We start from the raw sequence: 16,575 nt of genomic DNA, 5'->3' as shown, positions 1-16,575 counted from the left end.
TATTATTTATTCCAAAGACTCTCTATAGATACCTATAATATATTGCAGAGCGTTATCCACCTACTCGCTATTTTTGAATATTGTAATTAATCTATATACCTTACCTATGTTCATTAATATTATTAATATTGACATTTTGTATACTTTGTGTCTTGATAACTTATGTGGTTAGCAGTTTGCTATATGTATATTATAAAATATTATAACTAATTTACCGTATATTCAAAGTTTGATTGTTTTTTTTTTTTATTATAATTATTAATTGTTTAAGGCATCAACAACGAAGTTATTAACCGGCGTTAATTTTTTTTGGAATTTACATTAATTGCATTATCATTATATACATTACATACTTAAAAGGACGCCACACCCGTATGTGTTGTCTCCGTCGTAGCAAATGCAAATTTTACGCTCAGCAGATCACGTTTATCTCCATTAGTTTAAAATTTAGAGTGAATATACTTATTATAAAAATTAAAGGCAAGATTATTATCTAGGGTACGTCATGGGTTTTTTTATTATATTTTAATTTTAAAGCGAGTTATGAGTATTTTTAGACATGCAAACAACTAACAATTTTAAAATGTTTATAACTCGCTATAAAATTAAAACATAATAAAAAGCCCAAGAGATGCCCTAAATAATAATCTTGCCTTTAATTTTTGTAAAAGGTCAATTCCATCTAAACGGGGATAAACGTGATCTGCTGAGCGTAAAATTTGCTTTGCTACGCACTTGTACGACGGAGACAACACATGCGGGTGTGGCGTCCTTTTAATTGCTACTTATTTACCTATATTTTCATATGTACATTGATGCCTTAAGTTCTAATTATTTAAATCAGTTGACGCAGTTCTGTTGTGTTGACACAATTGAAAAATTCTTTGGTCATCTCGGGAGTGGATGCTAGTCTCGTATATTGTCTCCGGAAGTATCTGTTCGATGCACCTTTCATTGAATTGTCAACATTCTGTCAGTATAATATGCTTGACCCGTTAACCGTAATGATTGTTACACACGTCGGGCATAAGGGTGGGTCTTCTTTGGCCATAAGATATATGTGAGTCATGCGGGCGAATTTGATTAATATACATACAAATTCTATGAGAAGTAATCTACTTCGAAATACCGAAATATGTTATAAAACAGAATGCTGTCAACAAATTAAAGAACATGGAAATCGATGGTGGCAAAAAAGATAAAATTATTCCAAATTATTTTTTAAAAAAATAACTTTCAAAACCATTAATACTTTTTTAAATATCAAGCGTTATTGCTATTAATAGAAACATCCTGTATATAGTCTATAACTCGTTGACCTCTCAAACGTTTTTAACAATGTGCAAGGTTTCGAACTCACCGAAATATAATAAGAGTATACCTAAATATTTAATTTATTTTATATTTATAGAAGAATAGACAATGATTGGTAACAAAAGTATAATATATTAGTTGACAAATGTTTTGACACTTATAAAAATATTATTTAAAATAAAAAAAATGATTATTTAGGACTTCACTTTTAATGTACATTTTTAGGCTTGAGTTCTAATACAAAATCATAACAATTTAAGAATGTTATGATTTAGTTTTCGCGTGTTATACATTTTCACTCCTAACTCCACAAAAATCCCTTCGCTATAATATTATCTAGCTTAGTCATGTTGGATTGTACAAAAATGATTTTTGATTTAATATTAATTCTATATTAATATAGTACCTATGTATATTATGTCTGAGTTTAGAATTATTCTGAAGTTAATGGAGGAATACTGAAATATATGTTTACTGAATACTGATTAGTGTACTAAGACGTCTTATGTAATATTATATGATACACTATAAAAATGAATAAATAATAATTGATAATAATATTTATTTTGAAATTAAATTTTTTTCGCTCATCTGAATATATTTTCTGGTCATTTTTTTAGGTCATTTTTCAGAGTTTTTAGATAATTTTTGCATTTTTTTTTAGTGCATTTTTGTGCATTTTTTAGGTCATTAAAATCCTAGCTCTAAATTAATAACATTACTAAGATTATGTGGTATCGTGACTTAGTGGTGAAACGGTAATAGTACAGGATTATACATTTATACAGGATCATTCACCAAGCAATCTTTAATTTAAACCTTTTAGTACATATAGGTTACAAATAAAAATTCCAAAAATTCAGAATTTTAATAAGTGCGTTATTAAAAGATAAAAGGGCACGCGGGGATTGGTTGAAGAGGTGAGCTGGTGAGCATGATTGATGAACCACTCTGTATAATTATATACTAATTGTTCAGCAATATTTATTTGTAGCCTTGTTTTAGTTTCAGCTCTAACAATAATAATGATAAAGAATAAAGATATAGCCGTATAGGTAGAATAATACCACATGATATTTTATTTTACTGTTCAACTGCATGGCCATTAGTGCGATTCTACACTGTAAAAATTTAATATAATAATAATAATAATAATAAATAATACGTAATATATAATATACAATGCACGTTGTGTAAAAATTAAATTGTACAGCAGTTGCAAATTTCGAATACCACCCATAACACAATAATACTAATGGTAATGGTAATTAAATGTTTAACAATAATAAGTAGTAGAAAAATATAAAAATACAAATTGAAATCATAATTATACAAACCAACTGAGAAAAATTCAAAGATATACCCACTACCTACAGTGTACGAAAGCATAAAACAAAAAATAATAAAAAGAAAGATAGAATCCAAGATTACGGAAATCGTAGAAGTAATATAAATTTATCCATGTGTAGAAAAAGATAAGAAAACCAACGATAAAATTATTATTTATTATGATATCCATAAGTGGCCATTTAACCTTGAACCAGATTTAATAGTAATCTTTTAGTTTGTGGCTCTTATAAGTTTTTTCTCGATTAATTGACTCTTAAAAACTTCTATAAACGCTAAATTATTATTATCACACACGTCGCGTCCCACGAGACGTAAATTATTTAACATAACGCACGTCTTATCGGCGATTATTTTATTATGCGAGCAGCATCCAACGATAATTCAGACATCATTGATTGGCTATTTTGAGAGCTCCGATTGTGTATAAGTCTGTAATTGCTGTTGCTTAAGTCTTCATCTTCCGTAAAATGAGCTGAAGTAACCGCGGAAGTCGCATTCGTGTGAGCGTGTGGAGGGCAATTATTGGATTTTTTTTGGATGTTACTGGTCGGCCAAAAGTTCCATATCTTCAATGATTCGTCGGAACTCGTCAAAGCTATAAATCAAAACGAGAATGAGCACGATTTTAGATAAAATATAAACTAACAAAATAAACGAAAAAAAAAATCGAGGACGCGTATAACACCGCATTGTACCTAGGTATATAATATTATTATAGCATAATGGTATGTTCACAGTTCGACGACCATATTGTGTGGGGTGTATATTGTTCATATTATATTGTTTCAGATACAAAACAAAAGTTAGAACATAAGAAAATATTATACTATATGCTGCCTTAGTCCACCAGTGACGAATTTAAGGGGGGCATGCAGAAGGGCCTATGGGCTCCTCTTATCCCATAAGATGTGTAAGAATATAACTGTGACGTAAAACTTATAATCAGGATTCACGAAAAATTCAAGTTTCTGATTTTTTTTTGATACTTAATATTTAATTATAATTATACTTTATACTTATAAGTTATACGTAAGTCGACCGTGCAAGCTGCTACAATGTAACGTCTTATCTTGTACTGATGTAAAAAAATATTCCCCACCCCCCAAAAAAACAAAATCCTAGGTCCACCACTGTAGTCCACTAAATCCATATTTGTGTATCATAATATATATGTATATATACCTACATAATTGTACGCACAAAAATGCATATTTTACTGTGAAATAAATTGTTAAAGTGAACCACACATGGATTGTTATAGCTGTTGATCTTTAATTTGATTTAAAGTGGGGACAGTGAACGTAATAATGTGATGATGTGATCAACACAATATACTTAAATATTATAATATACCTATACGTTTTCCGTCAGGACTCCAAGCGAAAAACAGTCCTCTATCCGTATGGCTACTGCTCAACGTCTCGACGATTCGATCCAGGGCGTGCATCACCACGACGCTGTTTTTTTCCACTAAAACGGGAGCGGAATATGCATTATATCCTGTTAAAAAAAAATCTGTCAGAACCACGGTATAAATTAAGTTATAGCACAATATGGAGCCAAACCGTCAAAATTATACGAAAATGATTGACGATGGATCCATTATGTATATCTATGAAACACCGAGATTTTAAACCGTGAGGTCGGCCATGGACTACCTTTTCCCCAAGGCCCCATCGATCAACAACAGTACCGTTTGTATTTAGGGTCGTGTTTCACTTCCGCACTTTTGTTTTCATTTCCCGTAAATTTAGAACAATTTTATTTTTATTAACGTCATAATATGAAAAAATAAACGATATTGTAGTTAATGTTTTTATATTTATTGGTATGCTGAAATTTATTTTCTTATAAGTCTAGAGTTCGGAAGTTATAAGAGCCAAAATAAACAAAATACGCACGAAAAAATTATAAAAAAATGCCTGAAAAAATGTGAGATATGTAAAAAAAAAATTATTTATTTATTTATTAAAAGTTGATCACTTATTTATTAATATATACACGAGAAAAAATCTAAAAACCGATATTAAAAAAAATATTATAATTGAAAACTAGAATATTATGGTGCGTTTCGGTATCGGTTATGGCATTTGAGATTTTATTGAGCTGAAAAAATAGTTGAACAATTATTTAATAAATATTATATGTAAAATAGTTCAGATACTTTAGAAAATGTATATGCTCTAAAATCTATATTGTGTTTTTATTTTTGAGTAGAGTCCTATATGTTTATGGGTTTTTATGTAAACTGCTGGTAAACTATTCATAAAAATAAAAATTAAATGAACGACCTATAATTAACCCCGAGGTTCCGCGGAACACAGTTTAAGAAACGATGATCTATGGTAACCCGTGCACGAGGGTGAAATGCATTCGAATCATCACATAAAATAAAAATTCTGATTATCGTTGTATATACTCACTGACATTGTACACTGTGGTGACCGACAAAAGAAGTTCGCCGGTCAGTCGGCTGAACGTCATCGAGTGCGTGTTGACGTGCATTATGTCCACCGTCGGACAGCAGTTGGTCGCGGTCTGCTCGACGCGCTTCAACACTTGTCCCTTGCACGCGTTCGCCAACACAAACCACGACGGAGACTTGCGATTGATGTACATCTGAATTCCGTCCTGAGGGACCGACGTGACTGCGTAACACATCAGAGCGTGTTTCCACGGGTGCCAAGCGAACGCCTATATTTGAACATAATATAGTCTATTGGTAATTCCTGTTTTTGCCTTGGGAGGGCAGTGATGGTCTAGGACCTGTACAGCACCGGGTTGATGACATTGATAGTTGATACGGCGTAAGGAGAAATCGCTTCGCCATATGCAGGGTGTAGCCCGTGCAAACTATCATCGTCTACCATTTATCTTTTTATTGTTATTACTAGGTATCTATAATAATCAGGGGTTAAAGTGGGGGGGGGGGGACGCAGGAGGACTCAGTCCCCTTACCTCTGACGGTGGTTAAAAAGCATCCCCTTTAACAAATTAGGATTTTATACATTAGACATTAATACATTATACATAAAATTATATATGGAACGCTTAAAACTATAATATGGAGACATTAGTCCTCTCTGGAATTTTTTCCCACTTTAACCTCTGATAATAATTCATATTTCATAATATTGTCGTCACCTATGTCTTAAGTTTATATGTTTGACAGATATTTTTGTTTCTACTTGGATTATACCATACGAATATATATATAGGTAATATGATAAATATCGTTACATGCCTATTATTAGTACTCATCATAGCAGTATGTGGTATGAGCATTTTGTGGATGTTGTGACGGTTATATACGAATAATATGTGCACAGTGATAGTCGATTACCAGTGGTACAGGTATCAGGTGGAGCCATTATTGGGAAGGCACGATATTTGTTTTCTCCACAGACTCGCGCGAAGCACAGATAAAACGCATTCATATCAAGTTATTGTGTTTTATGATTTTTTAATATCCGCTAGGTATTATAAAAATTATACAGAGGATAATAATATGGTTGAGGTTTTGAAATATTGGTTTTAGATTTTTACTATTATTTGACTTCATATCCGATCTTAAACACTAAAAATAAATTTGCATGGATATTGTTTATGTTTTGCATGAGCAATGAGTATGGAGAAACAACATTCTGCGCTGACAACATCCTCGCTCTTAAACGATTTAATTCACAAATAAATTAGTACCTAGACACACTTATTATATATGATAGGGGAAAGTGTTGTATTGTGAAAGGGAGATCAGTGGAATTAACCTAACTTATATGTATGATTTGTATGAAAAATAATTACTTTAAGCCTTTCAAGTATTTGTATTGACTATATTGACCTAAAAATAAATAGTCATTAGTATGTGAAAAGATAATATTTGATGAGACTCAATCACTCCAAATTCACTACATCTATTCATTCTTCATGATTCATGACATTGTGACACCAACTATTAAAATATACGATCTTTAAACTGCAACATGAAATTATCATCTGTTACTATTGCATAATATGCATTTGTCACGTACTGACGTACTATCATCATTTGCACCTTGCTTATAAGTAAGTTATGGTGAGATTGACGATTAGATTATTTAGTTTTGTTGTATATATACAGCCTGTATAATACAGGATGTAACAGAAAGACCTGACCAAAAAAAATTATGCAAATTCATAGTATGACAAAATTGTTTAATGTTATAATATGATAAATAAATAATTTAAGAAATATACTCAAATATAGCAAAATTCTCAAAAATCATATTTTTTGAAAAGTTATTGTGTTCCAAATTAATTTAACCAAAAAAATATTTAATTTAAAAAAAAATTCTAAAATATAAGCTTCTTAACTTAGATAAATCTTTTTACCATCAAAATTGTTTTTATAATCATATTCACAAATTGGCTATTTTGAAGTTATCCAACATTTATTTTTTTATTAAATTTATTTTTTTTTTTAGTTTCAGTACTAAAAAATAAAACATAAAAAAATGTATTATTCATGTAGTGCTAGGTTCACTTAATGAACAAAAATTAAAAATTAAAAATTTTAATTTGAAAAAAAGTTAGTCCAAAAGTCAGTTCTATCTGTTACACCTTGTATATTGTGTTTACTGATACAATGCTATAACTATAGAGTAGAAACCTATTATAATTGTACAATATTAAATTCTTATATTTTCGCTATGTATTATTTTTATTTTTTGAATGGTAAGCAACAATATTATATTTTAAAACTATAATGAAAAATAAATTATTTCATGTAAATTTTAGTTTTTTAGAATTTGGGATAGCTAATCAGGATAACATATATATAATATTTTGTTTGAACTGATTAACTTTCCTGCAGGACTTATCAAATTTTTATATCTGCATAGGGAGCTGCAGTAATATTTTCCCAACCCTTCGCCTAAGTATAAATTTAAAATCGTATTATTTTTATGATACTAAATAATGTAAGTAATACATGAAAGTTTCCTAAAATAGCTCATAGAATTATCCCTCGTGAAAAAAATAAATAAATACTTATTAGAAATTAAATTTATTAATGCGTAATCGATACATAAATATTACTTGACTAACCGATAGCTGACTAGCTACTATTAATATTGGGGCTTTCAGTAGGTTCTTACATTTTACACTATTTCAACGCGCTGTCAAAAAATTTAATCATGCCATTATATTAAAATAATTAACTGATTATAAAACAATATTAATAAAACATATTTGAACCCACAGTTTTATTTCTTGTTTACTACTAATCCGATTGTATAAATACATTTTTTTTTTATGAAAATACTTTTCTAAGCTTTTTGTTTTTATAATTCTCAAATTATAATGCACTTTAAATTAAAAAAATTTCTGATTAACTATGTCAAATTAAAATCATATATTTTTAAACAAATTTTCGTGTAATGTGGTTTGCAAGGATTGATATATAAATGAATGGACTTGCGCATTCCTACAGACAATAATATATGTTTCAAAACACTATGCACGAAACCGTCACCACCTCACTAACCTAACCTAACCTAACGATATAGGTGCTACTCGCGCGTATTGCGTATATTATATCATAATTATAATAATATGATTTATACCTTTATTAGCCAATTAGCTCGGCCATTCTGTTTGCTGTCGTAACGATCGGTCAAGGTTTCGGTCACGTTGATACTCGAATCGATGCGCTGATCGTGGTGTGGGCACAATTCCAGCGGGTCTTCGATGCGCCAAACTTTCAGTACGCAATCCTGTTGCGAATGAGTGGCCACGGCCAAGTGACGACTCCATTTGTCCTGCGACACGTGCAAGCAGCTAATTACCGAATTCTTTTCTATATTGTGTATGATGCGCGTTGTGATTAATTTTTTTTGGGCGAAATCGTACCGGAAAAATGTCACTGTGGCCCTCGTGCATCCCCTGAAATGCGTAAAACAGCAGGGGTTATAGGTTACAAAGTGCCCTATCTCTAACCAACAGTGTCATTATACAACGAAATATAAAAGTATAAAGTATACTTAAGAGGATTCGATCCCTTCTGTGTAATATTTCACAAAATCTCTTATCAATTGTATTAATCATCGTAGTCGTCAGACAAAATGTTAGAAAACTTAACTTTTTCATTTTTTAAATTAAACTAAAATGCGTTAGAAATTAGATTCTTAAATTTAGAATACATATTATATAAATTGATGCTAATTATATTGGAAAAATGTGAGAAATTAATTTTCAAGTAAATTTCATGACGTATAAGGGTTGGTTTTCAGAAACTGTACCGGATAAATAGGTATGTTAAATTTAAATTGATATTTTGGTCAAAAGACAAAAAAAATATGTGTGTTCGTTTAGTGCGTTATTGACTTGTGCGTACATGTGCGGGAGCGCTTCCCTATTATTTATCTTACCCACAGTCACACTAGGTATAACGATCACTTTATTACGCGCACATATGACATAACACAATTATTATTACAAAATCTGCATGCAAATACTTGGAAAATTGTCTATACTGAACTCCTTATAAAAAGTCGGTATTGAATCCCCTTAAGATACTATTTATTCTGTTTATGTATGAGTTTAATATATAATTTGGGTACCGTAAACCAAATCAAGCGTGCAGGTAATATTATTATTTATTGATAAGTTCTAAGTAGGTAATAGTTTTAAGACATTTTTTTTACATAATGGAAGTGACAAAGAATTAACACTCTTCTTACAATATTTAATAAAATAACTATTACACCTATTTATGACAATTGAATTCTATGATATGAATATCTAAGACGTCTTTTATATTGGTTGCATTATAAAAATATGAAAATGATGGTTTTATCGTTTAATATGACACTGCTTATAATTTAACATAATATGGATTTATTTTCGATAAATATTTGAGTAAAATAATTTATAGAAATGAATATTTTAGTAGAATAGTATAAATAAATGAAAGTTTTTGAAAAATTGGTAATAGGCTAGCAAATAACACGTAAAGCCTACAAAAGGTAAAATTTTTAGCTTTTCTACGAGTACATTATTGTCCTGTTTAATATTCAAATTCATACGAATATCATATATTCTATCATTTAATTCATGTATAACTAACGTCACTAAAACACGACCGTTGGCCAACCAATCCATGACGATAATTCTGCATTCATGGAGCCATTGGCAAGTGTTATCAGCTTCACAACCACATTTCGACGTTTTTTGTTCAATATTTGACTCATTCGATGCATTCAGTAACCAAACCTGTGGAAAATATGTCAATATACATGATGATAACGCTATCACAAATTTCAAATAATTGTAGAATCATAAAATTATTGAAAGTGCCTATTTATACATGACAGTTATATTATAAGAAAAATGCGAAAATGCGTGGTGTACAATAATAATACATAATTTACTTATGTAATAAAAATACATATATATATATATATATACATATATATATTAAATATATAATAGGTACTTATATTATATTGTACCAACTTATATTTTTCAGAATAATTACAATGCAATAAACAAAAATATTTAAAGCTATAAAAATTTTAAAACGAATATTTTTTTTTTTAAAGATAAGAAAAATATGTAGGTTATTACATTTGAGCATTTGGCTGATTTAAAAAAAAATTCTATTTTCGGAAGTTTTAATCAACGTCTACCCAAATATTACACAATTTTGAAATTTATTTTCCAGGCATTATTTACCTAAAGTTAATTTAAAAATTGATGTTCAACGCCACCTGATTAGTAAGCTTTTTTTCATATAATAATTTTAAAAATAATCGATATCGGACTGTTCTATGAGGCATGATTGTTTTTCTATAAAGTTATTATTTTTTTTTTTTCGTTCAATTGAATTGATTTTATTTTTGCGTACGCCTCATCATTGTATTGTACCACTATGGTCGCTGTGCAACTTATCTAAAAATTCGCAGCAATTTCACATCTATATAAACAGTCAATTGAATCCGAGTAATCTGACACACTTGAAAACAGTAATAATATTTTAAAAAAAAATGCTTGGAAGTAGTTATACAAATTACAATATTATTGCTAAAAATGTACTGCCCTGCATTGGTTTCCATATACCTTTAAATGCACCTACGTTCTCCCGTTGATCACGTGCAGATGTTTTATATTATATTTTTGTCATTTTAAGCACATTTTTTCACGTATACTATTAAGTCCGTCTAAATAGCGAACACAAGATGTATTTCGCCCTTCACCCATTCCGAAATTTACCCGAAGACGCCTATATGTACCTTTATGTGTCCGGTGCTCTTCATCGCGTCATTGTTTCGCGGTATCCGGGACGTTTCGTCAACAGACGCATTTACGTCCGGAGATCGGTACGTCGCGTCGAGCCGGTTGTCCCGCTCTGCAGAGGATCGCCGTTCGTGTGCCGTGTACGCGTTTATTCGTTCTAAGAGCGACGAGTCGCCGAGACCCCCGTCGCCCCACGAGTCGCTCGTCGAATCGAACGACGAATCTTCGACCCGATCCACCGTGAACGAATATCCCAGTTTTTCGCCCTGCGCGTCCCATTTCAGACAGCCGATGGTGGTTTTCGTCGGGCCGCCTTCGGCCTGCGTCGGGACCGCAGCGATCGTGTACCGGACGCTCTGGGTGTGGCACGACCACAAGTGTACCGACGATTGAATGGCCGCCGTCAAGTAGCCCGTCGAACTCCAGTCCAGTATCTTGGTCACTGAAATGGAATTTAACAAATTAATAAAAAAGTAGGTATACAAGCTCAAACCGTAAATCTAACTTCAGTAATGAAGACAAAAACAAAAACAAAAACAAAAACAAAAATCTTTTAAAATGCATATACCCATCGAATACCTACCTACCCTTGAGTAAACTATGTGTAGATATGTATATATTGTATATGTATTTGTAGATACGTATTATATAGACTATAGAAGGTACAATACACTCATATATCATATATCCTATATGTACAATAATATTTTAGTTTTAGTATATTTATGAATATTGGATATGCTAAACTTAAGGCGATCATAGTTAAAAAGTACTGAACCAAAATTAATGATTCGACATTCAATATTTTCTGATTAGGGTATCATAACTAGTTTTTTTGATAATCAGGAAAAACAAAAATACAAAAAAAGGAAATCTGTAAGATAGTCAACATTTTAAAAAAAATTGATTTTTTTTTCATTGTAATCAAAAAATAAGTAATTCCTTGAGAAAATTGAAAATGTCAATAAATATTTAATCATCCATTTTCAAGACATATTTGACTATTTGAGCTAATTATAGACATTTGTAATGTTTTACTCAATTTGGTTTTTATTTGACCTATATAATATGATAAAATTATTGTTTGTGAGTAATTAAGCTCATGATGGAATTGAATGAAAAAAGGTTTCTTGCAGAAATCATAAAGTATTGAAGACATCATGTCATCTGTTTAGTCAGTTTTATTTTAGTTTGAATTTCAAATTTTGATGTAATTCGTCAAGATAATTAAAATTTGATGATTATTTTAAACTTCAAAATATATTCAATTATTAATTTTTAAAACTTAAGTTTGAAAATTTAAAACAAAATTTCTCGTTTAAAGAATTAAAAATAATGTTTAGCGTAAATAGGGTTTTTTTCTATTTTTCTCTTTCAATTAATTATCTAATGAAAAAGTCTACACTATTTTAATCAGCTATTTTTATAATTTTAAAAATCTTAATTTTATTAATAATTTGTATATCTATATAAGCAATGTTTATGTGGTATCTTATATAATCAGTAAAAAGTATTATTGTTTGTGTCTTTTATTTTATCAAATAGTAACCATTTGTATAATATAATATATACAATATGTAAAAATTATAATGATACGTCTATTAAAAAAGATATATAAGTATGGGTTAAGTAAGTTAACCTTTATATATAGACTATTAAATAGGTAGAATATAAAATATAAAGTTAACCATTAAAAAAAAAATATTGCCCACTTTAGAGGCGATTATTTTTAAATAATTGCCTAAAATGTATAACACAATATATACATCTATTAAATACTATATATAGGTGATAGTGTATTAGTGTATTACCATTTAAATTAGTACATAATTGATTATGTTGATTAAGTGTATACCCCAACCTCGTCATGTTTATTTTATCGACTATCATGGATAAATTAGTTCGATAAAATTATAAATATAATTTAAAACACAAATTAAAAATCTTTAAGAAAAAAATAAATATGGCTATAATTGATATTTATTATAATAGCTACGTATTTAGCAACATTAAAAAAAAAAATATAATTCATATAGCCATTTAAAAATATAATTATAAATAATTATTGTACTATTATATAATATTACCTAGATTCTAGGTAGGTACCTACATTTGATTCTATCCTGTATTATTTAAAGGATATAGATTTACAGTGTTTATATGTTTTATAAAAATATTAAGAATTATATTAGAATAATATAAAAATGTGGTTTGCCATTCAAAATAATTAATGTTCCATATAATTTTATTAAGAAAATCTTCGCATATTAGTGATTTTTAAAATTGTTAACATCATTTGGCTATTTTTTTAATATTTATTAATACGTGAATTTTTTTTTCAATTACGTATTCCTCATAATGTCTTTCATACAAACGTATTATCATTTTCTTAATAATCATAATATACAAACACCTAGGTAACTTTTTTATACACTTTATTTATTGTTATTTATTTACTTTAATAACCAGTGATATTTTGTATTTGTTTAAAAACCGTGTATGATGGGATACGGTTAATTTTTAACTCGCGAAATCATTTTATTTTTGCATTTTTGTATACACACAAAATCAGTCACAAATGATAATATATGGTCGTATTTTATGTAAATGTTGACATTTTTACCGTATATTTCAAGATATTTATAACTACCTGTTATAATTATTTTAAATTATTATATATTATCATAAATCCTATAATATTCTATATCCGATCCTCTGATTTATAAGCTCGTATAATAACGAATTAAAGAAAAAGCTATAGTTTTACTGTACAGTAAAATTGTTCAAAAGAAGCTCTGAAATACGTTTTTTTTATCGTAGGTGACTTACTCCAGTCGTTGGACAGATTCGGCATGTCCAACAGCAGATCGGCTATCAGTAATTTGTTGTGGGCATGATTGAACTTGCGGGCCAAACGTCTCTGGCTGACCATCCGGATGGGCCACGTCAAGTTAGCATCCCGGTATATGGACACTAAGTCTGCCTCATCTGTACCACTTTTGCGCTTGTTCAATACGTGCCGCAACAGGTGTCCGCCAATGGACTCCAGCGACATGTACGACTGAAGTTGGCGGAAAGACCGGTGTTGTTGCTCTTGCTGCCGTTCGCATTCGAACGGCTCCAGGAAATCCTATTCAAACATTGGACCGATAATATATACATAAATCGACAGTACCCAAGTATCCTATACAATTTCAAGCGCACTTATTAGCGGTTGAATAAACCGATACCGCAGCTAGTGTACAAGTTCAAAATAAACGTATTCCCGTGACGATCGTACTTATGCAAAACCATGAAATCGCTAACCCAATTTTAAATTAAACCAACATAATATAATAGTGGCACAAAAATATAGCGATTGAAATCATTTTCACACAATTTTAGGGACTGTTTCGAACTGATTACTTAGAATACCCTCTCTCAATTTTTGTGAAAAGCCGAGTAACAGGTTAAAAACAAAAAAAAAACGAGTGTTCAATTGATGCAGCTGCATATGATCGGGGTGAACCGCCATTTTTTTACAGGACCTATCGAAACTTATGGTTTATCGCGCGAGATATTGCAAAAACACGGATATGATGACCCAGGATAAACGATCGACGTTAACGCGGTCGATGACGGACGTGGTCGAATGATTTATCATTATGTCCTCACATGATTGTTATTCGAATTGTCAAAACGTTTAATTGTATAAATACCTTATACCTACACTCTCAATAGTATTGTGCAGGCTTTAATCGGAAATAAAAATACGCACAAAAAGTACCTATAGGTATATATAGGTCATCGGTACTTACGGTTTCGGGTTCATCGAAGCTGCAGTTGGACACACAATCGTATTGGTGATTTGTGGCGATGTGATGTACTGAATAAAACGAATACGGGCTCCGATGTCGATCAGGCACGAATCGATCTCTGCCCTGTGTGTATTTAAACATGGTGTCGACAAATAATGATAATAATATTTTTTTATAGATTTAAATACAATATAATTATTCGCATCGTAAACCAAGCACCAGCTATTTAACAGAGTAATAATACTATTGTGACGGCGAGCGTACGCGATGACTGCAGTCTACACGTTGTCGGCCTAATCATCACTGCGGGAAAAATATTATAATTTTTAACGAAGATATTAGTGCACAATACGGTTATTATTATTATTATTATATCTCCGTTTTATCATTACACATATTTACCAACATTAGTATAATATTATAATGTATTACCTATATTGTATGCGTATAAGATTATTATGTCTGCATCATCTGTATGTATCGGTGAGGGCGCGCCGAGGGGAAGGGACTCGATAATAGTAATAATAATGATATTAAAATCGTGCGATTAGAAAACGGTTTACCCTATTGAAAACATTAATAACGCCGCGTGGTGATATTTAAATTATATTGTATTCAGATCGTTAAACTATATATTATTCATAAATTATAATCATATCATATGTTTCGACTTAGACGCACGGCGATAAATACCCGCGCACACTCGCCGGTTCGCTTGTTAATTATTATTATTTTACAATCGATTAATATATAATTATATGTCTGACGGCCGTAAAAATCAATGATAACGGTGTGTAGGCCGAAGCGGAATAATTATCGTTGCTCGTTAATCATCATCATTAACGCCAAACCTACACAATATTATAGTAAGGCGTCCATTATCCAGACGTTACGATATTTTCAGATATGGTATCTACCAAGCGTTTTTGAAATCATTAGACATCGTAATATTGTAAGACGCAATCTGTTGAATTTTCTGGATAAACGCGATCATATAATATTATTCATCATATACGAATGCCGAAATACTTACGACGAGTTGTCGTATATTAATATAACTCTGTACAATGTTAATTAAAAACGAAATTAAATTGTTAAATCGTATAATATAAATAATATACCATTACTGACAAATACATTTTTTAGGTATTACGATTATAAATATTATACCTATGGAATATTATTTAATTGTAATATATGACTAAGCTTGATTTTAATTTTATTTGTTTGACTTATAGAAGAGGCATTATTGCTACTACTCTTATACTTCCGTACAATTCAGTTCGAAATGGGTACCTGATAAAATTAAAAGTTGTTTACGTTCTTTGTTTTGAATTCTGCGAAAAAATCCATAAATATCTATAGAACACTTTGAATAATTTTTTATTTTGAACTCTGATTGAAAACTTGAAAATGTGGATTCTATCGAATCATAATCGTAATTAAAACTAAAAATTAAAAATATAAAGTGTTCCTTTCGATCTATAGACATTTTTCTCACGATTTTAAATATTTTTTCACAGTTAAAAGCAGAAATAACTTTAGTTTTGACAAAACAATAATTCAGTTGCCAAAAAATTGATAGCTATAGACGTATAGTAAATTAAAAAAAAAATTTTTTAATTAAATTCCATACAATTGGCTCTATTTTTATAAATTACAATCTATACAATTTTAACAATCAGTAATATTAATGTTTATGGACAGCTTAATTAGTTTATATACATGAGGAGGAAATCACACATTTGTGACTCGTATTGATTATTAAGTAAGTACTTAATCTTAAGTTTTTAAGTGGTGGAACCAAATCCCTTTGAAACGTTTGGTTGGGTTACTAAGA

At 30.1% G+C, this 16,575-nt stretch overlaps 1 protein-coding gene across 3 annotated transcripts; it reads right to left on the bottom strand.

The window, feature by feature from the left end:
• Positions 1-1,531: 1,531 nt before the first annotated feature.
• On the bottom strand, positions 1,532-15,051 carry LOC107161764 (Cdc20/fizzy protein cortex). Of its 3 annotated transcripts, none has more exons than XM_089217478.1 (8): positions 14,736-15,050; positions 13,768-14,068; positions 10,935-11,380; positions 9,770-9,915; positions 8,268-8,586; positions 5,088-5,358; positions 4,018-4,164; positions 1,532-3,259 (listed from the first exon to the last, which is right to left on the bottom strand). In XM_089217478.1, exons 1-8 carry the CDS (start codon positions 14,874-14,876, stop codon positions 3,012-3,014), a joined length of 2,019 nt encoding a protein of 672 aa, XP_089073604.1. In that variant the 5' UTR covers positions 14,877-15,050; the 3' UTR covers positions 1,532-3,011. The 3 variants fall into 3 exon arrangements, 2 of the variants coding, with proteins under 2 accessions (XP_089073604.1, XP_089073605.1); XR_016189770.1 differs by having other exon boundaries at positions 3,123-3,259; positions 5,092-5,358; positions 14,736-15,051; XM_089217479.1 differs by lacking the exons at positions 1,532-3,259; positions 4,018-4,164 and adding an exon at positions 4,582-4,770 and having other exon boundaries at positions 14,736-15,051.
• Positions 15,052-16,575: the final 1,524 nt, after the last annotated feature.

This window comes from Diuraphis noxia, unplaced genomic scaffold (assembly GCF_037042655.1).
Source record: "Diuraphis noxia isolate RWA-SAM2 unplaced genomic scaffold, SU_Dnox_SAM2 contig0001, whole genome shotgun sequence".
In the NCBI taxonomy this organism is placed as follows: domain Eukaryota; kingdom Metazoa; phylum Arthropoda; class Insecta; order Hemiptera; family Aphididae; genus Diuraphis; species Diuraphis noxia.
Note: the sequence above shows the minus strand (reverse complement) of the source record. Positions and strands in the feature narration are given on the sequence as shown.

Bases quoted from the DNA above. Each gene is read 5' to 3' on its own strand.
- LOC107161764 (XM_089217478.1), bottom strand. From the start codon at position 14,876: ATGTTTAAATACACACAGGGCAGAGATCGATTCGTGCCTGATCGACAT. The intron at 11,381-13,767 runs GTAAGTCACCTA...ATTCCATTTCAG, and splicing joins GAATCTGTCCAACGACTGGA to TGACCAAGATACTGGACTGG. The intron at 8,587-9,769 runs GTTAGTTATACA...TACGCATTTCAG, and splicing joins AACGGTCGTGTTTTAGTGAC to GGGATGCACGAGGGCCACAG.